The 24,217-nt window shown below is 41.3% G+C and overlaps 1 protein-coding gene across 1 annotated transcript in view; it reads left to right on the top strand.

Annotated features, from left to right (window-relative positions):
- Positions 1-641: 641 nt before the first annotated feature.
- Positions 642-24,217, top strand: part of Heatr1 (HEAT repeat containing 1) — a 49,125-nt gene continuing 25,549 nt past the window's right edge. Inside the window, exons 1-24 of the mRNA XM_021180215.3 lie at positions 642-745; positions 1,000-1,188; positions 1,670-1,886; positions 4,166-4,307; positions 5,965-6,066; positions 6,385-6,525; positions 7,648-7,859; positions 8,244-8,377; positions 9,591-9,693; positions 10,684-10,794; positions 11,187-11,304; positions 12,178-12,285; positions 13,291-13,386; positions 13,832-13,920; positions 14,996-15,207; positions 15,811-15,932; positions 16,640-16,831; positions 17,907-18,090; positions 18,278-18,414; positions 19,130-19,322; positions 19,973-20,142; positions 20,687-20,845; positions 22,189-22,431; positions 22,845-22,976. Coding sequence (XP_021035874.1) covers positions 1,047-1,188; positions 1,670-1,886; positions 4,166-4,307; positions 5,965-6,066; positions 6,385-6,525; positions 7,648-7,859; positions 8,244-8,377; positions 9,591-9,693; positions 10,684-10,794; positions 11,187-11,304; positions 12,178-12,285; positions 13,291-13,386; positions 13,832-13,920; positions 14,996-15,207; positions 15,811-15,932; positions 16,640-16,831; positions 17,907-18,090; positions 18,278-18,414; positions 19,130-19,322; positions 19,973-20,142; positions 20,687-20,845; positions 22,189-22,431; positions 22,845-22,976 — 3,459 coding nt within the window. The 5' untranslated portion in view covers positions 642-745; positions 1,000-1,046. The remainder of the gene's footprint in view (positions 746-999; positions 1,189-1,669; positions 1,887-4,165; positions 4,308-5,964; positions 6,067-6,384; positions 6,526-7,647; positions 7,860-8,243; positions 8,378-9,590; positions 9,694-10,683; positions 10,795-11,186; positions 11,305-12,177; positions 12,286-13,290; positions 13,387-13,831; positions 13,921-14,995; positions 15,208-15,810; positions 15,933-16,639; positions 16,832-17,906; positions 18,091-18,277; positions 18,415-19,129; positions 19,323-19,972; positions 20,143-20,686; positions 20,846-22,188; positions 22,432-22,844; positions 22,977-24,217) is intronic.

Genomic DNA, 24,217 nt, shown 5'->3' with positions numbered 1-24,217 from the left:
GCGTTCAGAGAGTGTTTACTACTTACAGAGCAACCAGATTGCACTGAGAACTACAACTCACGTTAGGTTTGTGCCCTCCTCGGGTAGCATTAGAATTAGAAACGCGGCTTCCCGCGCTTCAGCCCCTCGCAGGCGGGATAAGTATCTCGTGAATGACCGGTTCCTGCTACACACCGGTAAAGCTCCCAAAGGCGGTTGGGGAAACTGAATCCCAGACCTAAGCCTGAGGGCACATAGCAACACTGAGCGAGGCGTCGGGCACCTAGAGAAGCGAGCTGTAGCACCAAGGAGCGGAGGGGCGGGGCTCCTAAAGGGGCGGGACTTACAGGCGGCTTTCTGGAAAGAAGAGGGAGGGACTGTAGGCGTGGCTTAGCACATTTCCGTGAGGGTGGGGCTTAAAGGAGGGGCGTGGAATAAATGTGGTGTCTTGGAAAGAGGTGCGGATGGAAGGCGGAGCTTAACTGGATGAACGAGCGGAGGGTGGGGCTTTGAGGTTCAGGCCCTTAGAGGGGAAAGTAGGCGGGGAATTAAATGGCTGGCCTGAAGAATAGGCGGAACTTAGAGTCACGGAGGCGGGGCCGTTGTATTGCGTTTCCTACAAAGACGTCCCTTTTCTCTTGCCGTAGTGGGAAGCCGGAAGTTCCTATGAGGCGTGCTTTAGAGTTCCGGGACAGTGCCGGCACCATGTGGGAGCTGATCTGAGGAGTTGTTAGCTGTCTAATCCTGCTGATATTCCGAGTTTAGGGTGAGGAGGAGCACGGTGCGGCTAGGCGCGGCCGTGACTTGGAACGGGTGGCCGGGTGGGCGGTGAGGTCGTGGTGCAGAGCTGGGGAAAGCTGGTGCTGCCAAGGCGTAGTTAACGCAGTTGCTGTGGTGGGTCCTGGAGGGTCGGGGAAGCAAGTTTCTGTGTCCTCGAAAGGACTGAGCGCTGTATAGCCAGAGCATGAGCCCTGACCTGCCATCTGTTAAGCCGCCTGACGTTTCCTAAAAACTTTTCAGGCTGTTCGTTCTTAGCCGGCGTTTTGAGACATCCGCCTCCGTGCAAGATGACGTCCTTAGCCCAGCAGCTCCAGCGACTCGCCCTCCCTCAAACTGATCCCAGCCTCCTATCGAGACGTGAAGTTGCCTCTCTGTTATTTGACCCCAAGGAGGCGGCCACAATCGACAGGGACACCGCCTTTGCCATCGGTGAGCCACCTTTCACTCAGCAAAGCTCCCAGAGCATGTTATCGGGGGAGTTGGGGCGGTGGGGAGGTTCTGTATTTTCTTGTCTTTTTTTTTTTTTTTTTTTTTTGGTGCTGTTCGCTTTCCGAGCAGTACCTTGTTTTCTTGGTAAGAGGGTGGGAAACAGCAATATTGCTAGATGTGTGAATGTATTTGTAAATAATGATATCTGAAATTTCACAAACTAACTAATATGTAAAAAGGAAGAAAAGTAAAGAAACCGAGACAATGACTGCGGTGTGAGAGGAGACTTTCAGAAAGAAGGGCTCGGGTGGAGTTCTTGTCATGAAGTACTTTCTTTTCTCCTAGTGAGTGGGGATCAGATTTATGTTAACAAGTAAAGCCAGTGTTTGAGAGTGTGTAACACATGATAACAGAGTTCATGAGCTCAGGGGTGAGGGGAGCAGGAGCGTATCTGTTGAGTTACGAGTGGCTCTCCTCCTAGGATGCACTGGCCTGGAGGAGCTTCTTGGGATTGACCCTGCCTTTGAACAGTTTGAAGCGCCACTGTTCAGCCAGCTGGCAAAAGGCTTGGAGCGCAGCGTCCAGACCAAAGCAGTGAACAAGCAGCTGGATGAAAACATTTCATCGTTCCTCCTTCACTTGTCTCCTTATTTCCTCCTCAAGCCAGCGCAGAAGTGTCTGGAATGGCTGATTCACAGGTAGCTAAACCTTCAATAGTTGCCAACACTTGGTAAGCTAGATTGTTAGCTTTCACAAACTTCAAAGGTTAATATGATGTGTAGAATGTCAAGTAAACATGCTCTTCTTGAATAGGGTGCCATTAGTTCCTGTCTAGTGTGTTTAGGGGATTTGTTTGATTTTTGAGACATGGTCTCAGTGTGTATCTCTGGTTGACCTCAAACTCACAGAAATCTGCCACCTTCTTCCCCAGGTCTGAGAAGCATGTCATTGTCTTTGGCTAGTTTTGTTTTGGGGATAAGGTCTTATTATAGAGCTCTCGCTTGTTGTTATTGTTGTTTGTTTGTTTTGTTTTTGGAGATAGAGTTTCTCTGTGTAGTCCCAGCTGTCTTAGAACTCAAAGTGTACACCACCCTTGCCTCAAACCCAGAGACCCACCTGCCTCTTCCTCCCAAGTGCTGGGATTAAAGGCAACACCACCACCTGGCTCAAGCTGGTTTTTGACTTACCTTTTTTTTTTTTGCCTGTCTGGCCTGGAACTTACTAAGTAGATCAGGTTTGCCTCAGATTTATAAATCTGCCTGTTTTTGCTTCCCAGGTCCTCAGTACCGTGGTTATAAGTGTGTGCTCCCAGGCCAGCCTTACCTGCATCAGTACTAAGGAGCTGATGCAGCTTGACATTGCAGCACCATTAACATGGGGGCAAAGCTTACAGTTCCTCTCACCTCGCTAGGTGTAGAGAATGTCCTTTAAAATGTCAGCCCGAATCAGTGCTGTTAGTGATGTGCGCGTTACGAAGCATTTACGCACCAGGCCCTGTACTCTAAGCACTGGGAACCAAACTTGACCTCTGCGAGAGCAACAAATCCTGTAGATGGCTGAGCCATCACTACAGCCCCTCTTCATGTAACCTTTATTCAGCAAATGTTACATGTGATAAAAAAAAAATATATATATATATATATATACATATATATATATATATATATATGTATCTGTAGGTTTTCCTTGTTGCTATCTTTTAAATAAATACCTTAATAAAGTTTTACACAAGATTTAGAGAGGTGGCTATGCCAGGGTTTGTTGAGGAAAGCTTCATTCAAGTAGTGTTTTCATTAATCCCAAAGCTTGTATGAAATAGATAGAAGGTGAGGTCTGCTACTGTTAAAGTCCACGTAGGGGTTTTAAGAGATTGCTCATGGTGAAGAGTGCTTAGTGCTTAGTGTTCTTGAAGAGGGCCTGGGTTGGGTTCTCAGTACTCACGTCAGGGCCACTTATAGCTATCTGTAACTCCAGGTCCAAGTGCCCTCTGACCTTTGTGGGCAAGTGTATGCGTGTGCTACACAGGCTCACGTAGGCAATAATACATGTTTTTTTTTTTTTTTTTTTTTTAAGTACATGCAAGAGAATAGGAGAATCTTTCTTAACATTTTTAGTGTAGAGAGACTGACAAAAATTTTTTTCAAGTTCATATACAAATTATATATATTGTCATCTTTTCCTTTTCCATTAATTTATTTGTCATTTTTATCTGAATAAATTAATGCGATCTTATTAATTTTTTTTTCTTTTTTTGCTGGCTATGGTGGCTCATACCTTTAGTTCCAGTGCTTGGGAATCAGAGGCAGGCGAAGCTCTGAGTTCAAGGCCAGACTGATCTACAAAGCATGTTCCAGAACATCAGGGCTACGTAGAGAAACCCTGTCTTGAAAAACAACAATCCCTCCAACCCCCAACTGTCCCCCACCCCCTCCCAAAAAAACCTGGTTTTGGAAACATAGTTAAGAAAAGCTGTAGACAGTGACTGGAGCACAGAGAAGCTCAGTGGTTATTGTCTTGTTAGCCTGCTAGCTTTCTGTGGCTTAGTGGTGACCGCACAGTTTCATTAAAGTTGAAAGAAAGTGAATAGGGTATAATTTTGATATGGAACATTCAAAATGTTACTGCCTCCAAATTGATTCAAGCCACATTGACTCTAACTTGAATGCAAAATGTAGGGCTTCTTGTGTTTATCTTGTTGTGATTGATACTGGCCCTAGCTCTTTGCAGTTCATTGAGACAGGATTTGCACCTTTTAAAAGCATGCACCTTCCAGACATATTGATACACTCTTGAGAAGCAGGGGCAGGGGGATCTGTGAGTTTGGCTATCTTGGTCTTGTCTGCATAGCAAATTCCATGCCAGGCAGGGCTATCCAGTGACACTTTGTCAAAAGAAATGAAAAAGAAAAAAGAATAAAAAAGAAGGACCTGTGATTTTTGTATTTTGTACTGATTTAATTGTTTCATATTTTTCTTAGGTTCCACATCCATCTTTACAATGCAGATAATCTCATTGCTTGTGTTCTGCCGTACCATGAGACACGGGTATTTGTGCGGGTGATACAGCTTCTAAAAATTAGTAATCCGAAACACAAATGGTTTTGGCTGTCTCCTGTTAAGGTAACATTGTTTAATGACATATTCATTCATGTATATGCTTATTATAAATCATGATTAAGGTTTATGGTTTGGTTTGCTTTGCTGGGGTTTTGTTGTTGTTGTTGTTGTTGTTGTTGTCTTTTGAGGCAGGGTCTCACTGTGAAGTCCTAGGTGGCCTCAACTCAGAGTGACCCACCGCCTTCCTCCTTAGTTGCTTAAGTACTTTTGTCTTGGGGGTAGGGGCTCACTATATGTCTAAAGCTGGTTATGAACTTTTCTTTTTTGAGAAAGGGTCTCTATGTGACACTGCATGGCCTGAAACTCACTATATAGACCAGGTTGACCTCAAACTCACAGACCTGCTTGCACCAAGAGCTAATGACAGATGGCAGTGGAGCTGGCAATCAGAACAGAAGAGAATGGATGGGGAATTTTGAGTTCAACTTAATTTGGTTTGGGAAAAGTCAAGCCCTTAGTGATCCTGGGGATAGTCAGTAGTATCCATGCCATTGATTTCCTAGCTGAAACTCTTTGTCAGTGCCATCTAGTGTTTATTTAGTACCCAACATTAGACAACACATTTTACACCATACTCTATCATCGTGGAGTCTCATAAACTTTTATACAGGCGAGAACAGACTCAGAAAATTTAAGCTACTTGCTAGAGTTCCTATAACTGAAGTTGGCACAGTTACTATATGAGCCCTATTGTTTGTACAGTGCTACTCTGCATCAGTAATTTTGGTGCGAAAGAAATTTTTTAGAAGATGGAAGGAGTGGAACTTTTGAAAAACTTACACAAATAAAGGGATTAGGATTACTTGAAGAGCATCAGGATATTGTTAAAGTTGAGAAGGTGTCTGGGATGAAAGGATAGTTACCTGAGAAGAAAGCCTAGTAAGATCTGTCTGTAACAGAGACTAGAAGAAAGTAGGTGTATGTCATAGGCAGGGCCTTTACTCCATGTGAGCTTGCTGATGGGGCTGGGAGCAGAGCTGATGAGGAAGAAAGCAGACTAACGGACCGTGGGCCTGCACCAGGGCTAATGACAGCGGTCGTGAACTCAGCACTCAGAGGAACGAGGGAGGGAATCCCCAGTTTTGAATTAAAAAGAAAATTTCAGACTCTGGATGTAAATTGGTTGGACTAACTGGGGTTCAAAACATGCAGCTTGTGAGAAAGCAGCTGCTCAAACTGAACATCCAGCCATTTTCTCCTGGTCTGTCACAGACGGCTCCACTATCTAGACACTAACTCTTTCCAGGTCTCTAAACCTCATTCTCCCCATAAAGGTTACTTGCAGTCTTCATTTAATTGTATTGTTAATGTTTATTCACAGACCATGTGCAGTAGTAGTTAGTAGCAATATAGGTTGACCTGGGTCTATTTATGCTATTAGGATATTGTGAGGCAGACACGGAACAATATCATGTTGGCAAAAAAGCCAAATCCTACTAGTAGAATTATGCAGAGCTATAGAGTTGGGGTTAAATACATACATAAACAGCACATGCTGAGTGCTTTATACTGAGTTCTTTTGCCTTCATGGTCACCTGCTCTTTGGAGTTTCTAAGGGTTTATGTATTAATCTCATCACCACCAGTTATAAGGGGAGATTGTATCTGTGTTGATGAGCTGCCACATGTTTCTAATAACTTGTTCTTTTTATTAATAATAGCACTCTGGAGTGCCTTTAGCTAGAGGAACTTTGGTCACTCATTGCTACAAAGACCTTGGATTCATGGATTTTATTTGCAGCCTAGTGACGAGATCTGTGAAGGTGAGCCGTGAGTGAGTTGTCGAGTGTGTGGACTCATAAAGCGATTGCTTACTCTGAGAAAGGGAATGTATTCCGTGGAACTTGGAAGAAGTTGGGGTGCATGAGCAGGTGAAGAATCAGTCTTTTCACCGAAGATATTTTCTATAAAAGAAAAACTAGTCTATTGGTTGTCAAGTTCCAGCTATAGTGGTTATTAAGTAGAAACTATCTGAAACTCTCAGGAAGCTTGTCAGGCAAGTCATTCTCAGTGCTCTGTGTGATACTTAAAGAGCCAGAGTGCTTCAGAAGAGCCCACGTGTGCTGTGGTCTCTGTTCCAGGCCTTCGCTGAGGATCCGGGAAGCTCCGCCCAGTTGAGAGTGCTCTTGGCCTTCTATGCCTCCACCATTGTGTCTGCTCTAGTGGCTGCTGAGAACCTATCAGACAATGTAGTCGCCAAACTCTTTCCATACATCCAAAAGGTTGGTCAAGTAAATCATTTTCTAAAGGAATTTGCTTGCTTGTAAAAATCTCATGGAGAAATAAGTGTTTTCAAATTGATAGTTTATTTTGAATGGTTGATAAGATTCAATCTTTCGGTTGAAAAGACTTGTCAGTTCTTGAATAAGTGTCTAGTAATTAATGTTAGCTCTCACTGCATCTAGGTTTATTTTCTTAGTCATAGAGTGTCCTTCAGCACAGGCTCTCACTTACCTGTTCTTTTAGCACTGACATCTTTCCAGACTCTTGACAGAGGCTCTGCTTTTCCTTCTCGGGCCTGAGGTTACTATCTTTATTTAATTCAGTATAGTTCTTACCCCCTTGAGGGATGAGGTGAGCAGCTCCCTTCCTAAGACATGAGCTCACGGGTCAGGCAGAGCTTGTTGCCTCTTGTTGGGATGTCTGAGTTAGGAGGCTTTTCTGAGGTCCCTTCTCGTCCTATAGACTTGTCTCATCCCTGTGCCCATATAAGAATGGAGGTGAACACCTTGATTTTTCCACTTCTAAAGAGTCATTGGTTGTCAGTGTACATTACCTTTTATGGATCCTTTAAAATGTGCAATGTATTTATTTGTTAAGGTATTTTTAAAATTACATTTTGCTTAAAGGGCTTATCCTTTTCATTTGTTTGTTTGTTTGTGCATGTGGGTCCTGGTGTGGAAGCCAGAGGACAGCATGTGAGGGCTTGTTCTATTTTTCACTAGTGTAGGCCCTGATGATTGAACTCAGGTCATCAGGCATGATACCAAGTGTCTATACCTGCTGAACCATCTTGCCAGCCTTAGGGGTTTTTGTTTTGTTTTTCGAGGCTTTTGCTGTGTGGTTCACACTGGTTTTAAACTTATGTTCATCTTGCCTTGGCCCCTGAGTGCTGTGGCTTAGAATTTGATTTTTGTTTTTGTTTTTATCTTATACATGGAAACATAAGGATTGTACATAACGCTGCTATACCATGTAATGTTTCAGTATGTGTAGTTACTATGTTTAACATTTAAATCAGGGCAAACATTGACATTTCTAATTTGTTGTAGTTAATAAACATGTTAAGTAGAAGAACGTAATTTTATATTTTGTCATTTTCTTTATATTTTAAAAACATTTAGGGATTGAAATCCTCTTTACCAGATTATAGAGCTGCGACATACATGATAATCTGTCAGATTTCTGTGAAAGTGACGATGGAAGATTCCTTTGTGAACTCACTGGCATCCCAGCTCATCAAAACACTGACCAAGGTTCCTTCTCAGGTCAAGGATGGATTAGGTTGCCTGATAATTCTCCTACAGCGACAGAAGCCAGAGAGCCTTGGGGAAAAGTATGTACTGTTGTATAGTTAGAGGCCAGTAAAGTGTGTATTGTTGTATAGTTAGAGGCCAGTAAAGTGTGTATTGTTGTATAGTTAGAGGCCAGTAAAGTATGTATTGCTGTATAGTTAGAGGCCAGTAAAGTGTGTATTATTGTATAGTTAGAGGCCAGTAGAGTATGTATTGCTGTATAGTTAGAGGCCAGTAAAGTATGTATTGCTGTATAGTTAAAGGCCAGTAGAGTATGTATTGCTGTATAGTTAGAGGCCAGTAAAGTGTGTATTATTGTATAGTTAGAGGCCAGTAGAGTTGATTTGAATAAGGTTTAGTAAGTGTGCTTTTTAAAATGCTACTTGTCTAATTTGTTGCTGTTGTGTATGCTTGCTCCTTGAAAGGCCGTTCCTTCACTTGTGTGGTGTTCCAGACCTTATAGGGCTACTTCACGGGATCTCCGAGAGCTACGACGTGAGCCCTCTTCTGCGCTGCATGCTTCCCCATCTGGTGGCCTCTGTTGTTCAGCACATTGCAGGTGTGTGCCTTACATTTGAGTCTAAAAGCTTCCTGTTTCAATTATCTTCAAATAGGACGCCTGTCGGTAGATTTAACTGTTTAATATTTCTTCTAATTCAGTAGTTTCTATGTAGCTTGTCTAATAAGTGAAAAAAATCTTTGGGGTTGGGAGCAGGTTCACTGAAGGGGGAACTTGTTATTCTGAGAAATTTCTCAGGATTCTGTTCCTGAGATAGGCTCTGAAGAAATGAGAGAATTTGGCCAAGTGAACTTTTGTTTCCCTTCTAGATACTTATTGGCCTCTAGTGTTTCATTCATGGTAAATATCCAGCTTCCAGAAGAAAGCCAAGAAGAGTTCATGCATAAAAATCAAAATTATGAAAGAAAATGATTAATTTGCGTTATTTCTCTTTATTTCAATAAACAGAAAAGAAAGTAAATACTTGGCTCTGTTGCTGCTTAGAGAAAACTAACAAGAAGTATTCTAAATTATCTTAATATGATGAATACTGAGAAAAGCGTTTTTAAAATTATGTTCAGTCAGATGTAAAAAAGATTTGCACAACCCAGTCTTAGCTTAAAGCTTTTATTTCAGTCAAGTCTAGAAGACGGCAACCTTGGTTTAGTCAGGAGGCATTGACACAAAAACTTAGCTTGTTTGTTCTCAGAAATCTAGGTTATAATCTAGCGTCACTAACTTTTAGTGTGATCTGGGGAAGCAATATATAATTTTTTGCACTTGTTTTTTTTATTGATACCTGTGTCATGGTTATACTTATTAAAAGTATGGAGAATCTCAGGTGAAGGACAAATGAGAGTAATATACACAGAAACGGTTTAAAAACTGTAAATTACTCAAGAGTCAAAACATATATTCAGATGTAAGTAAAAGAAGGCTAGGGAGATGGCTTAGCTATTGAGAGTGCTTACTGCCCTTGCAGAGGAAGTGCCCAGCACCCATACCGGGGAGTGCATCCTTACCTGTGGCTCCAGTTCCAGGGGATCTGATGTCCTCTGGCCTCTGCAGGCACCTGCATGAGCTCCACGTAGGCACATTGTCATATACATAAATAAAGCCAGCTTTTTACACAAAGAGAAGAGGTTTACAAGCTAGATTCTGGTATCTATGTTTTTAAGTTATTACTAGTAAAGTTTTTCACTGTAAATAAATCTAATCATGAGCATGTCAAAAAGGATATCCCTAATTCAGTTTTCATCTGTTACATATTAAGGAGAAGAAGCTGAAGGGATTGATGGTCAGATCTACAAGAAGCACTTAGAAGAAATACTTACAAAAATACCACTGACGAACAACTTAGACCACCTACTGGCTAGGTAAGTTTGTTCAGCATGCTTCTGACGTGCATATTTATGGGTGAGTATACATTTCAGGAGTCAGGAGTGGTTTTCTTTCTTTCTTTTTTTTTAAGATTTATTTATTTATTATATGTAAGTACACTGTAGCTGTCTTCAGACACTCCAGAAGATGACGCCAGATCTCATTATGGGTGGTTTTGAGCCCCCATGTGATTACTGGGATTTGAACTTAGGACCTTTGGAAGAGCAGTCAGTGCTCTTAACCGCTGAGCTGTCTCTCCAGCCCCAGGAGTGAGTTTCTAGAATGCTTTTTAAAGTATTTTGCACTGTCTATATTATTGCACTAATTGCAGGCTAGCTAGATATGAGTTGTAACTCAGTTTATGAGTGTTTAAGTTCTTCTATTAATAAATGGACTGTAGTGTCTGAAATAGCACATCAAAGCTGATAACTCAGTGACTTTCACCTAGAATCTTAATATTGAGAGTAGGTGTGCGATGGGAATTATTTCCTCCTTTTCTCTGAAAGGCATTTCTATCTCCCCTTTCATTTCCTATTTGATGGACAGTGCTTTGTGGTGAATGGAATGCTTAAATGTAGTAGTAGATGTGGGTTGGAATCTGGCTAACAGCACTATAGTTTGAGAGGTGATTTGGAAGCCAGTCCTCCAGCGTCTGTTTTTGCCACTGTGTTTCACTGTGAGAAAGGTAGTGCCTGCAGTTTGTATTCATGGAGGCTTACTCTATGCTCTGGAATCAGAGCAGTCGCTAAACCTTAAAGCCCTGTCCTACTCTTTCTTACTTAGAAAGGGTCACTATTGTTGCTTTGCGTTTGACCTCAGGCAAATTGGAAGGTTTCCTATGTCCTAGTTTTCTCATCAGCAAAATCAATATAATTTCTTTCCTATGGAAGTGTGATTATTAGAGACATGATTTATAAAGCATTTAACACATAGCAGGGATTCCATGAATGGTAACCCATTTTGCTGGTGTTCCACTTCTTTTGCAGCCGTCTTTTTGAAGAATATATTTCATACAGTTCCCGGGAGGAAACGCATGCTAATGGAGTGGCTTTGCTTAATGAGCAGTTTCTTCCACTCATCAGACTTTTAGAAAGCAAGTAAGTCAAGTGTTGTGGATGTTGTCTTCAGTGTTTATTGACTCTTCTTCAAAGAGATAACTTGCAAGTTGTGTCTTAAAGCAATGGGTTGTGGATATTTGTTTTTATTTTTTTTCCTTTTCAAAAAGGGACAGTATATTTATTATGAGATATATTGAAAGACAAAAGGAAATAGGACTGTAGAGGGTTTGTGGACAGTATAATTTTTTTAAACTAGAGACATTATTGTCTTCATAGTGACAGACTTGATCAATATTAGCCTTTATATATAGCATGTGTTAAAATTACGTTTCACTCTAAGTAACTTTTAAAATGTCATGTGTTCTGTACACGTGGGTGAGTGTGGTTACCAGCTGTCAGGAGGACTGATGAAGTGTGTGACTCCTGCTTAGATACCCCAGAGCGTTGGATGCTGTGTTAGAGGAGCACCTGAAGGAGATTACAGGCCTTAAAAAGCAGGAGCTGTTCCACCAGTTCATTTCTCTGTCTACAAGTGGAGGCAAGTATCAGGTAAGTTGTTCTTCCACAGCACGGTTAAGACAAGAGTTGCTGGAGTGAGAGTGTCAGGCAGAAATTCCCTGCTTTCCTCCCTCTTTGAACGTTCAAAGAACTGAGGATTTATACGGTTTGATAGTCGCTAGAAACAGAGCTCTAGGGCAGGAATCATAACTGGAGAATGTAATATCAGGGAAACATTGGGAATTTTGTATGATATTGGTTTAGTCACCACAGGGTAGCTTCACAGGCTCCCAGCATGCCTTGTCCCTCTTGGCGTGCGTCTACCAGTGCAGGAGCCTGCAGTCACATGATTACAACCATAATAGAGCTTGAGAAATATTCTGGTGATTCAAGCCTAAATACTAGAAATTTGATGTTTAGGCAGAAGTTCTTATAATTAGCCTTCAAAACAATTATTTTATTGAAATATGCAGTTTTTCTCCTGAAGTTGGGCTATTAGTTTTTTGCAAATCAAGTAGATAGGTAGCTGTCATTTGTCGTCTTGATTCCATGTTCAGCTAAGCTGCCACCAGCTGGAACATGTCTTTGTTATTAGCTGGTGTGTTCTGTCTTCAGTGAGGTACCAGTTTAGTATCTCACTTGGAATTAAACATCCATGAAAAGTGCTGAGTTACTTTATCATGCTGTTTCATTAAAGTGAACCCATACACCTGTCCACATAAGTACACAGGACACATCATGTACAACATGTATGTCTTTGTGTGTTTTAACTCATGCGTGTTGGCTAAGTTTTAGAAATGAATGTAATTTCCTGCTCCTGCATTTGTGATTGTTGTACAACACACTAGGCAGTGTAGGATGTTTTCAGTTTTCGTTATATGTTACTCAGATTCAGTGAAATTAATTATTATGTTGGACCTACAGTTTTTGGAGGATTCTGACACCTCTTTGATGCTCAGTTTGAATCACCCACTGGCTCCTGTGAGACTTCTGGCCGTTAATCACCTAAAAACTATCATGAAAACATCAAAGGTTTGTGCCAACAGCTTTTACTTTAGATTTTTTCCACCTTAGAGTAACTAGTCTAATTTTAGTGTAAGAAATTGGGATTTCGATCAAGAATTTATGTTGTATAATTGTATTGTCAAATTTTACCATTTTTTAGTTTCTTTGGAATATCTGCCTTATAGAGTTTTTTATTTTGTGTTGTTGTTGTTTTTTTGTTTTAAAGATTTATTTATTTTATGTATATGAGTACACTGTTGCTGTCTTCAGACTCCAGAAGAGGGTATCAGAACCCATTAACAGATGTTGTGAGTCCCCATGTGGTTGTGGGGAATTGAACTCAGGACCTCTGGAAGAGCAGTCAGTGCTCTTAACTGCTGAGCCATTTCTCCAGCCCTTATTTTGTGTTTTTATATTGTTATATTTTAAAGGGTATAGTTAATTTTTAAAATTACATTTGTTTATTTACTTACTTAATTTAGTGCCTGTGCATATATGTACAGGTGTGTGCACAGAGGTCACAGAAAAACTTCTGGGTCAGAGTACCATCATGTGGATATAGGAGAGTGAACTTAAGTTATCAGGCTTGGTGGCAAGGGCCTTCACCCACAGAGCCATCTCAAGGACCTGTCATCTCTCTCTGAGTTTCTTTTTTTTTTTGGTTTTTAGAGACAGGGTTTCTCTGGCTGTCCTGGAACTTATTTTGTAGACCAGGCTGGCCGCAAACTCAGAAATCCACCTGCCTCTGCCTCCAGAGTGCTGGGATTAAAGACGTGCACCACCACGTCAGGCTTGATGGAGCTATTTTTAAGGTCAACTCCCTAATTAAAAGATGGTAGTTAGAGTGTATATATTATGTCCAGGGAGCCTGGAAGAGGGCTGTAGTGGTCACCAATCCCAGAAGGCCTGGTGTTGACGGCCTGGTTCTGCTTCTGTTGTGCTCGCAGCGCTGGTGTTCTGAGGTGTCTCTTCCGGTGTGAAAGTTTGTGAGCTGCTTTGTTGCAACAGCTAATTTGCTTTTCTCTTGCTCAGGAGGGCATTGATGAGACTTTTATTAAAGAAGCTATTCTAACCCGGTTAGGCGATGATAATGTGGATGTTGTTTTAGCGACTCTGAGTGCTTTTGAGGTGAGTGAACGTTTTGTGGGTGTGCACGTTTTATTTGTCAATGCTTTCTTGTTCCTCTTACATGGTCCTTGACTTTACATGGGAATGGGTTTGGAAGTGAGTTCACGGACTGTAGACTGAAGTCTGGTGATGAGTCTCCCAAGGGTAGTTAAATTCCACAATTTGCTGGATAGGGAAGCACTACAAAAAGGAAGAGTGCTTTGTGACTTCTTAATATTGCAGTGAGAGCTTTGTGTCAGCCATGGCAAATTGGGTCATGAAAGCAATTTTTGAGAAGTTCTCCTAAGTGAAAAGAAAAGTTCTGAGAGAAAAGTTCTCATAGAAAAAAGTTAAATTGGAATCTTTGGAGAAAATCTTTCTAATTAGTCTTTTTTCAATTTCATTTTAGAAACACTTTACATATTTAGCAAGTAAATATTTACTCATGGTATTTTTCCCTTTCTAGATTTTTCAACAACATTTTGGTGTAGAAGAGACGGTTTCAAGTCTTCTGAATCTCTTTCAAAGAGCAGACCTTTCAAAGAATAAAGGGTGGTACGTGTTCCCTTCTGTGTCCATGCTCTTGTTAGTCAGTGACATTCTCGAGTTCTCTCTGCTGCTCTTCCTTTCTGACCAATGATGTCAGTGACTTTGTGATCGGCCTTTGCTCATGACTGTAGAACAGAGCTTTAAGAAAGTTCTCACTTTGTGTGTGTGTGTTTGTGTGTGTGTGTGTGTTTAAATATGTGTGCATATGCCACTGCACACACTTGGAGGTTAGAATACAGTTTTGAGGAGTCAGTTCTCTGTTTTCACCTTCCCATGGGTCTGGGAATTGAACTCAGGTGCATATGGGTGCAATGTATTTAGATTATACGTACCCCAATTCCTCCTAGATCCACCCCTTTCCTCCTTACCTCCTCTCAGTTTTGTTGTCTTCCATTCTTCCTTTATAACCCTCTAAGTCCAGTTTGTGCTGCCCGTGTGCTGGTGTAGGGCCATCCAGTGGAGTGTGTTGATCTACCTTAATAAAAACTAGCTCTCCATTTCCCAGAAAGGATGTGTGTTTCTTTGGCAATGTGATCTATAGGGGGTTTTCCTATATAAATTTATGTGCACCTCATATATACCTTGTGTTTCTGGAAGCCAGAAGAAGGTGTTAAGAGTCCCCAAAAGTGGTATTACTACTGCATGTTAAATTACCATGTGAGTGTTGCAAACCCAGCCCAGGTCTTCTAGAAGAAGAGCCAGTGTAGTCTTCTTAGCTGATCCATTCTCCAGCCCTGGGATATACTTTATTTTTTATTTCTTTTTTTTTAATGCATGAGTGAATTTCTACTGTCCAGTGGAGCTGAGATGTCTGATATAATATATTTTGTTACAGTTAGAAGTTTTTTATTTTTCAGATTTTTGATTTTTGTTTGTTTCCTTTTAAGATATTTGACAGAACAGTTATTGGCTTAGATAACTCCTTTTTGGAATGGATTTGAGGTTGTATCTTGGTGATCTCTGAGCAATATTCTTGTCTAGGAGACTAGACAAGCTGTTGTCAGTTGATCCAGAACAGTGTAATAATGTTTCTGCTGACTTGAACATGTGTCTGAATCAAAGGTACTTTCATGTCTTGCAGGTACAGGGTGCTTGAGCTAGCAGCAAACTTACTAATTAAAGAAGAGATACTAAGTAAAAATGACCAGTTGGCAAATCAGGTGGTTGTCCAGTTGCTGCCTTTTATGGTTATTACTAGTAATGATGTAGAGTCTCCTGATATGAAAATTGCTATACATTTGTCAAAATCAGGAATTTGTTCTCTGCATCCTCTATTAAGAGGCTGGAAAGAAGGTAAGAAAGTCAGTTGTTAAAGTCATAGTTAAATGCCCACTTCTGTTTTACAAGGCTTTTCCCCTCCTGACTTTTTGCTGTTGTTCCATTTTTTTTTTTTAAGATTTATTTATTATTATAAATAAGTACACTATAGCCATCACCAGATGCACCAGAAGAGGGCATCAGATCTCATTACGGGTGGTTGTGAGCCACCATGTGGTTGCTGGGATTTGAACTCATGACCTTTGGAAGAGCAGTCAGTGAGTGCTCTGACCCCCTGAGCCATCTCATCAGCCCTCTTTTCTTATTATTTTTTGTTGTTGTTGTTCCATTCTTAAAAGCTGTTTTGCTTTAATCAAATACAAAGGTAGTTTTGTGTATTCCTTTGAGACATTGGCTGAGAGTTATAACTCAAGCTGGCCTGGAACAACTTTATAAAACAGATATCAATTTTATAAAGAAGATAAGAAAATTCAAAGTTGGATTAAAAGTAAAAATAAAAAGCAAGCCTTGGTAGAGAACTAGTAAATATTTTATCTAAATGTCTTACTTTTCCCCAATACTTTATAAGGATGCCAGTGATACAGTGATATAGTATTCAAACTTTTTATTTTTTTACAGCTCTTGAAAATGTTATTAAAAGCAGGAAATCAAGAGAAATAATTGGTGTAGGAAACCAGAAGATGGTTCAGCTGCTGGGCAGCAATTTAAGTTTAGGAGAGCGCTCTACAGTGTTGAAGCTGGTATGTGGCCTCCCCTCCCCTCCCCTCTGCCTTCTACTCCTCAGGCTTATTAGGCTCCCACTTCTGCTCTACGTGGCTGCTTTTCTGAAGTTTTGCTGTTGTTCCTTTCTTATGCCCTGTTTTGCTTTAAACAAATACAAGAGTAATTTTGTGTATTTCTTTGGGGCCATGGCTGAGAGTTACAGCTCAAGCTAGCCTGGAACTCACTGTGTAGCCCAGGATGAATTTCTGATCCTCCTGCCTTAACCTCCCAAGTGCTGGGATTATAAGCTTGTATAAACCACCTGTGGCTAACTTAGCATGTTGTACAGATTATCTGAAGTCCTTAATATTTTATAGCACTTTTGGACTAGTGAGAATACTTTGTTCTTTTTAATCTCATTTTTCCTATTTATATTTAAAATAGTGAGGTCTTTTCATTGTTAACATAGCAAAATGAAATTAAAAGAAAATACTTTAGTAAACCTTTTTTAATGGTATTAGATGTCTTATTGATTTTTGTTGTTTGTATTCTTAGGTCTGTGGGTTAAATGCATAAACTTGTCAAGTGTAATTTTGTCCATTTTAATTTCTAAGTTTGTATAATGGCTTAGCGATCAGTGTTTACTGATCTTTCTGTCGTCTTACTTTATACACAATACCTAGGTAGGCCTGGGATAGAAGACTGTGACTAACTAACTAGTAATAGAGGATGCTTATTTCTCAAGGTCGAAGATCTAGTATGTGCTGGGGAAAAGGAGTCTTACAGCCTGAAGCAGAAAGTGGCGTTTCACGTGACTGTGTCTGTGCTGATCTCTTGCTGCTCATCCTTCCAAGAAACCTGCTTCCCGTTTGCTATGAGAGTGTTCAGTTTACTGCAGAAAAAGATAAAGAAGCTCAAAAGCATCATCACTGCTGTGGTAAGGAGTGCAGTGTCTGCAGGAAGTTGAGTGTTGGGTGAAATAACACTGTGGTCTGATGGCCACAGCTAAACTGAAGCCCAGAGGTCTGGCTCTGCTTGGGGAAGTGGGAAGTGCTGGTCAGAACGTTAGCCATGGGTACCGAGACAAAGCACTCTCAGGCTTCTCCAGGAAGTTGACTTGAATCACGGGGTTCTGAGGGCAGACTCTTCTGCTGATTCTCTCAGTGCATAATCCAAGTTTCCTTCCTATCTGTTCCAGTGCTTCACTTCCACATAAAACTTGTTCTAGTATTTATTGAAAGAATATCGTAGATATTTCAAATCATTGAGTATTCCAGTAGGTTCAGATGTCTCTGGCCCACTGTTGTCCCGGACAGTGTTACTAAAGTTCCTAGTGCCCCATTTTGAGGTAGCAAGCTTGTTTTAATATCTGCTGTTTGCATCAGCATTTTTCTTTTATTTATCTTCTAAACTTCAAAGGGCTGCTCATTACAGGATTTGCTAAGAGAATTACAATTCATATTTATGTATACTCTCAGGAGTTTTATAAATTCTAGTTGTAGCCATTGTTAACTAAAATTATGTGAAATTAGCATGCTTCTTTAGACTTTAAAAAGTGGCTCCAGTGAGCCCCTCTTAACGTCTGACTGACTTTTTGTGAGGTACAGTAACTGGAGCTGTGCTTGTCCTCCGGCCAGCAGTGTAGAGTGGTTGTGTTTTGTTCAGTGTAGGCAGCAGGTTGTTTCACATTGCTCTATTAATGCCCTTTCTGGGGACTGTGAGTATCTTTTCGGCTGTAGCACTGTGTCCATACACACACACACACACACACACACACACACCACACACACACACACACATACACACACATCAGTGTGACACACTCTCTACTGGAATGTACACATCTGTTGCAGTCATAGAACACCTGTTAGGAACTCCTCTGAGGATGAGCTAGTTACACACACACACCCCAGTGTGACACTCCCGACTAGGAGCGCATATCCGTTGCAGTCATAGAGCACCTGTTTGGAACTCTGAGGATGAGCTAGCTTCTGTTTCCATTCATGTTTCAGGAAATGCCCTCAGAGTGGCAGGTGGAACTGATGTTGAACAGAGGATTGCCGGAGGAGCTGTGGGTGCGTTACGTGCAGGAGCTCCACGGTGCCCAGAGGGTTGTCATGGAGGACGCCATTTTACTTGTATTTTCCATGAAATGTTTTATTTTTGCAATGAAGGCTCCAAAATCTTTCCCTACAGGTAAGGCATGGTCATGAGTCTTCAATGTGATGGGGTGCTGCATTCCTAACACCATACACGGTTCAGCTTCACTTGAACGGCTAGCTCCCCCAGCATGCTCATGCAGAATTGTCCATTGAATGGCAAGCTCCCCCAGCATGCTCGTGCGGGATTGTCCATCGCTTCTCTTTGTCCCCTTGTCCCTCAGGTGCCATGTGGTGGGATCCCGAGCAGCTAGATGAAGACAGCAGACACTACCTGCACCTGCTCATTGGTATCTTTGAAATGCTGCTGGAGGTTTCTGACGCCATGCATTTCAGGGTTCTGATGAGGCTTATAATGAAGGTACTTGGTCACTCCTCACAAGCATTTCTGCTATAGGTAGTGTAGGTTATTTTAGTACTAAAGCCTAATAATAAAGTATATTTTGCGGGGGTGAACAGTGTGTGCTGATAAAGATGCCCTCGAGAGCAGTCTAGTACTTACAGCCAGGCAGCATGTTGAGTACAGAGTAGCATTGCAGCATCCCTATTGTTTAAAAATCAAAACAACTCAGTCTGTTTTGTTTTAAATATCATTTATAGATGAGTAAACTGGCTGAGTGTTCAGGGATGGTGTGTAGGAGATGCAGAGGCACTCACGAAGCTTCTGTGGGCTTTCCTGCCTCCATGATGCAAGCAGCGTGTCCTTGTCCTTGTCTGACTCACTCTTTCTGTGGCTTTCATTCAGCATTGTCGCCATCTCTAACTCCTTCTCCTGAGAGCGTTTAGTGAAGCTTTCCAGGTCCCACTCTAGTCCTGACCTTTAGCTAATGCACCTGTCTTTTGTTGTTGTTCGGTATTTCCAACTGCGAAGTTAGAGTGAGGCTTCTTGAATGTCATTCTTCAGTGACGTCCGTCCTAACAGGTTGAAGTTCGGAATATTGAAGAGTGATTCATCACCTCACTCCTGTGTGGTTATTGTACAGTAGTGAAAAGGTCCAGGGACAGCATATCTGAGTAAGAATTAGACCTCACTTTGTTTTCTTTTCCTTGTTTTTGTTTTCTTTTCTTTTCATTAGGTACATCTACAAGATGTTCTGCAGTTGTTCAAGTTCTTTTGTGTTTTGTGGACCTATGGTTCTAGCCTTTCAAATCCACTTAACTGCACTGTGAAGTCAGAGCTGCAGACTCAAGCTCTTTACATAGGCTCTGCAATGCTTTCTTCTCAGAATACACAGTATAAACAAAAGCTGGCATCTACTGCATCTCCAGGTACAACAGGTCACATTTAACTTCCTAATACATTTTAGACATCTTACTCTGGGAGGAAGTGTGGCATATCATTTGCTTGTATAGAGATAACATCATTTACTTAAATAGTTCATTCTATAGGGGAGATGGTGACAAGGATAAAGGCACTTGCCACCAAGCCTTATGACTTAAATTTAATTCCAGTCCCCACATAGCGAAAGGAGACCACTAACCCCTCAAAGTTGTCCTCTGACCTGTGCACGAAGACAGTGATGATAGCACCCCTACTGCATAGAGATACAGAAGATGATATTCTTGCTTTTATTTATTTATTTATTTAAAATGTAATTTAAAAATTAAGAAAAAAAGCCAGGTGTGATGGCACATGGTGAGAGTAGATTGTCTGGACTCATTTGTATGCTTTGAGGAGCGTGACCCTAATTTTTCTGAAAAAATTAGGCAATGAACAGCCTTCAAAAGAGGGAGTCTGAGAGGGAACCTTTTGTGTGTGTATGTTGCCAGGGTGGGGATAGTGCTAGAGATGGTAGCCAGGCCTGATGCATACTGTGCCACTGACCTTGCTCCCAGCCCTAGAAGGAAACCTATCACTGTGTTCCTTTGACACTATTTAAGTTTTGCTCACTGACACATCCTTTCCCCTTTGGTATTAGTGGTGATGTCTCTACTCCTCAATCTGGGAAGCCCTATCAAAGAAGTCCGCAGAGCTGCCGTCCAGTGTCTCCAGGCCCTCAGTGGGGTACCCTCAAAGTTTCAGCTGGTGATAGATCACCTCATTCCTAAGGCAGAAGAGATCACTTCAGATGCTACCTATGTGATTCAGGTAGACTACTGTCAAAGAAGGTTGAGAAGTTCTCTCTTCCTGTACCTTGTAGGGATTTGGGGAGGCTGATCCACTAATTTAAATAATTTGCATCAGCAACTACGGGCTTTTGATCCTTCTTTTTAAAGCCATAGACTGTTTCAATTCTGTTGTCCTTTTCTTGTGTGAAAGAGTCATGTTGAAGCTTTCATAGTGAGCTAGCTTTTGGATACTGATATTCCTTCTAGTTGGAACTTTATTGAAGAGAAATTTTAAAAAGTGTAAGAAGTGTCACATCATTTGAAAAGAATCTTCCATAATTTAGTCCTGAAAGTTTGTGTTCCCTTTTTAATACAATTTTCTTTTTTCTTTTTTTTTTTTTTTTTTGTGTGTGTGTGGATTTTTCGAGACAGGGTTTCTCTGTGTAGCCTTGGCTGTCCTGGAACTCACTTTGTAGACCAGGCTGGCCTCGAACTCAGAAATCCACCTGCCTCTGCCTCCCAAGTGCTGGGATTAAAGGCGTGTGCCACCACGCCCGGCTACATTTTTCTTTCTGGTATCCTAGGATTTGGCTACACTATTTGATGAACTACAGAATGAAGAGAAACAGAAATCACATCAGAAGTTGTCTGAAACCCTGAGAAGCCTTCTTCACTGTGTGTATGGCTGCCCATCTTACATTGCAAAAGGCTTGATGAAAGTATTCCAAGGTGTGAACAGTGAGGTAGGAGAGATTTTCACAGAACGCATGGACTGTGTGTCCCGTGTGACCTGAGGAGTAACTGTCATGTAGGTGGAAGTAACCAAGTGCTCCCAGGGGGAGGATGTTCTTCACAGATTTGAAGGAAGAGATACAAAAGACAAAAAGATACAGGATGCAAAAATCGCATATCACAAATGTCCATTCCCTTTAATATTACGTGTGTTATCTCGCATCAGCTTTACTCCAGATAGGCTTTGATTTGTGTCCATTTTTTCAAGGCGAAGTCCTCTACAAAGAAACATTTGTAGTCTCTGAAATTGGAACTTTTTCCTTACTTATAAAATATATGGCTTCATGTGTTTTTCTGGAGGGAAAAGCACAGGCTGCATTGTGTCCTAGGAAGCCTGTGACACGAAGGGAGTGTCTGCTCTGACCAGTGGAGCTTTAAGTGCCTTCTTCACACTGCCTTACATGCCCATGTTTCCCATTGCTCTTAACTGACTACAGTATTCAGAGAATTAAAATGGTTAAAGTGGAATATAAATTAATTGATTATATGCTCAATGTATCAGTTATCAGCCCTGAGTTGTCACTGGGGACATTTATAAGTTGACAAAACTTCTTGTATAAAGGAGTGACTATGAATATGGTCCATACTCCTGTCTGTGAGGTTCATGTCTTCTGATACAACCAGGCTCAAATTGGAAATGTTTGGGAGAAAAATTATGTTTATAGTAAATAGGCAGGGTTTTTTTCTTGTCCTTCCTAAAAAAAATACAGCATTATTACTGTAATTAACTTAGAGGTAAGTTTTGGAAAGCTGTGCTAGATTATATGCTCATGTTATGCCGTGTTCTATAAGGAGCTTGAGTATGCAGACTTTTGTTTACGGAGTTGGGTTAGAGGCATTACTCTGTAGATATCAAGAAACAACTCTTGGCTCTGTGGACCATCTTTCTTTGCAGCTGCTCAGATCTGCCACTTTTAGGAAAGCAGCCACAGAGGGTGTGCAAACAGATAAATATGGCTGTTTTCAATTAAAGTTTAAAAAGATAGGACATCACTGACTTTGTTAGACAAGCTATGATTTGCTGACCTATGGTTTAATTACTGAAGCCTTGACTTTATATTAATATAATATGAATATAATATGACTTACATATAATATGAATTCACTTGAGTTCATATTGGTCATATCAAACTAGAAATGGTTGAGGGAAATGCAGTGTTTTGGCAAATGTTGAACTGTTAATCTACTCATATTTTAGGTCATAGTTTCTGTCCTCACAACCACAGTGTCTTAGAGAACTGTCAGGTGGCAGCCCTGAGCAAAGCATGAGTCTGACAACCTTCTCTGTCTTTAGATGGTGCTTGCCCAGCTGCTGCCTATGGTGGAACAACTCCTAGAGAAGGTGGAAAAGGAGCCCACGGCTGTCCTGAAAGATGAGGCTATCGTTTTGCATCTCACTCTGGGAAAATACAATGAGTATTCAGCTTCGCTTTTACAGAAAGACCCAAAGAGTCTAGACCTGTTCATAAAAGCTATGCACACAACAAAGGAGCTTCACCCAGGAATGCCAACTGTTCAGATCACTGCTCTCGAAAAGGTCAGTGGCTTCCTTTAGAAGCCCAAGCTTAATCAAGCATGAAGAAGTTGTAAATTATTAGTAGGTTGAACCTGCTTCTAAAGGCATAGGTATATTTTACCTACTGTACAAAAGTTGCATGCAGGCCATTAGAAAGGATTGCATTTAAAAGCCGGTGAGATGACTCCACAGGTAAAGATGCTTGTCATGCAAACTCAACAACTTGAGTGATTCCCCAGAACCTTCAGTGAGAACGGATTCCCAAAAATTCTTCTCTTAGCTCCACCTGTGCGTATGCATGCATTACAACCCACAAGAGTAAGAAATACCTCCTCCCTTTTTTAAGCACTGAATTTGAAATGGAAAAATGTAGCACCAGTTGTATTATAGTTAGGTTAAAGTTGTTTTCTCACCCTGGGGTTTTTTGCTCCTAGATTACAAAGCTGTTTTTTGCCGCTGTGTCAGATGGACAGGTCCAGCAGAAGCTCCTGTGTGTGCTGTTTGACTTGTTAGTGAACTGCAAAGACGCGCACTGTGTTCAGACGGTCGGCAGTGTTTTTAAGGGGGTAAGTTGCAAACTTTGTACTTTGTGCGTGTTTAGTCTTTCCAGTTGACAAAGTGTAACCTGTGTTTTACAGTGTTCCTTTGGGGTCAGACTCCACTGTTAACAAGACTCAGAGAAGAAGTTCAAAACCAAGTCTTACGTCTTCGCCATCTTTTTTCATTTTTAAATTTATTCTTTAAATTTCTCATAGCTTATACAATGCATCTTAACCATATCCAAGTACTTCCCTTGCTTCCCCCTCTCCCCTGCCAGTATAGCTCCTTTCCAGCTTCAATTCCTCCTTAATCCCAGCACTCGGAGGCAGAGGCAGGCCGATTTCTGAGTTCGAGGCCAGCCTGGTCTACAGAGTGAGTTCCAGGACAGCCAGGGCTACACAGAGAAACCCTGTCTCGAAAAACCAAAAAAAAAGAAACAATCTACCAAGTCTGACTAGTGTTGCTCATGTGTGGGTGTGTGTGGAATCATACACCAGGGCTTAGGCAACCTGCCAGTGTTCTCTCGGAAGCCATTTGCTGTCAATGGCTCCTTAGCCAGGAGTGGAGCCTCAGGAGCCCCTGCTCCATTCATGCTAAAAATTTTAACAGGTGTGATATTATGCATATAAACCCAGCATTCTTCTCTATCTTTCTGGTCTTCAGTTATGTCTGCCTACTCTACCAAAGTGTTCCCTGGTCCTGGTTTGGTATGAAGCAGGTCAGTATAGATGTCCCATCTGGCTGAGCATTCACAGTCACTTATTCTCAGTATTTTGGATGGTTAGGACTTTTGTAATAGCCACTACCCACTGTATAGGAAGCTTCTTTGAACAAGATTAAGAACAGCACAAATGCCTCCAAAACAAGAGTCCATAATGGTGAAGGAGGTATGGTAGCAGGTGGCTGAAGCCAGAAGCTGAGAGGCCGCATTTCCATCTATGTACAAGAAGCAGGACAAACTGAAAGCGGGGCAGTGTTTGATTGTTAGATATGAAGTGTATATTTTCAGAGAGTTACTCATGGTTGTCTTATTTTTGGATCTTACTCATTAGGTGCACCTGCCTGTTTCATGAAAGGAATGGGGACTTGTGAGGGGCTTGATGTTGCGCAAGATGACCTTACGTTACTTAAATAGATGTGTGATGTATCAGATGGAATTGGAGCTCAACATGCTATGTTTGTCTGTACATTGAGACCTAGCCGTCATTGGAGTGGGTTATTTCATTCCTTGAATTGACTGCATTAGAAAATGTTAGGGGGTGGATAA

Source organism: Mus caroli, unplaced genomic scaffold (genome assembly GCF_978045245.1).
Source record: "Mus caroli unplaced genomic scaffold, Mus_caroli_1 scaffold_15, whole genome shotgun sequence".
NCBI classification, from domain to species: Eukaryota; Metazoa; Chordata; class Mammalia; order Rodentia; family Muridae; genus Mus; species Mus caroli.
The sequence above is the reverse complement of the archived record's forward strand: the minus strand, read 5'-3'. Positions and strand labels throughout refer to the sequence as shown.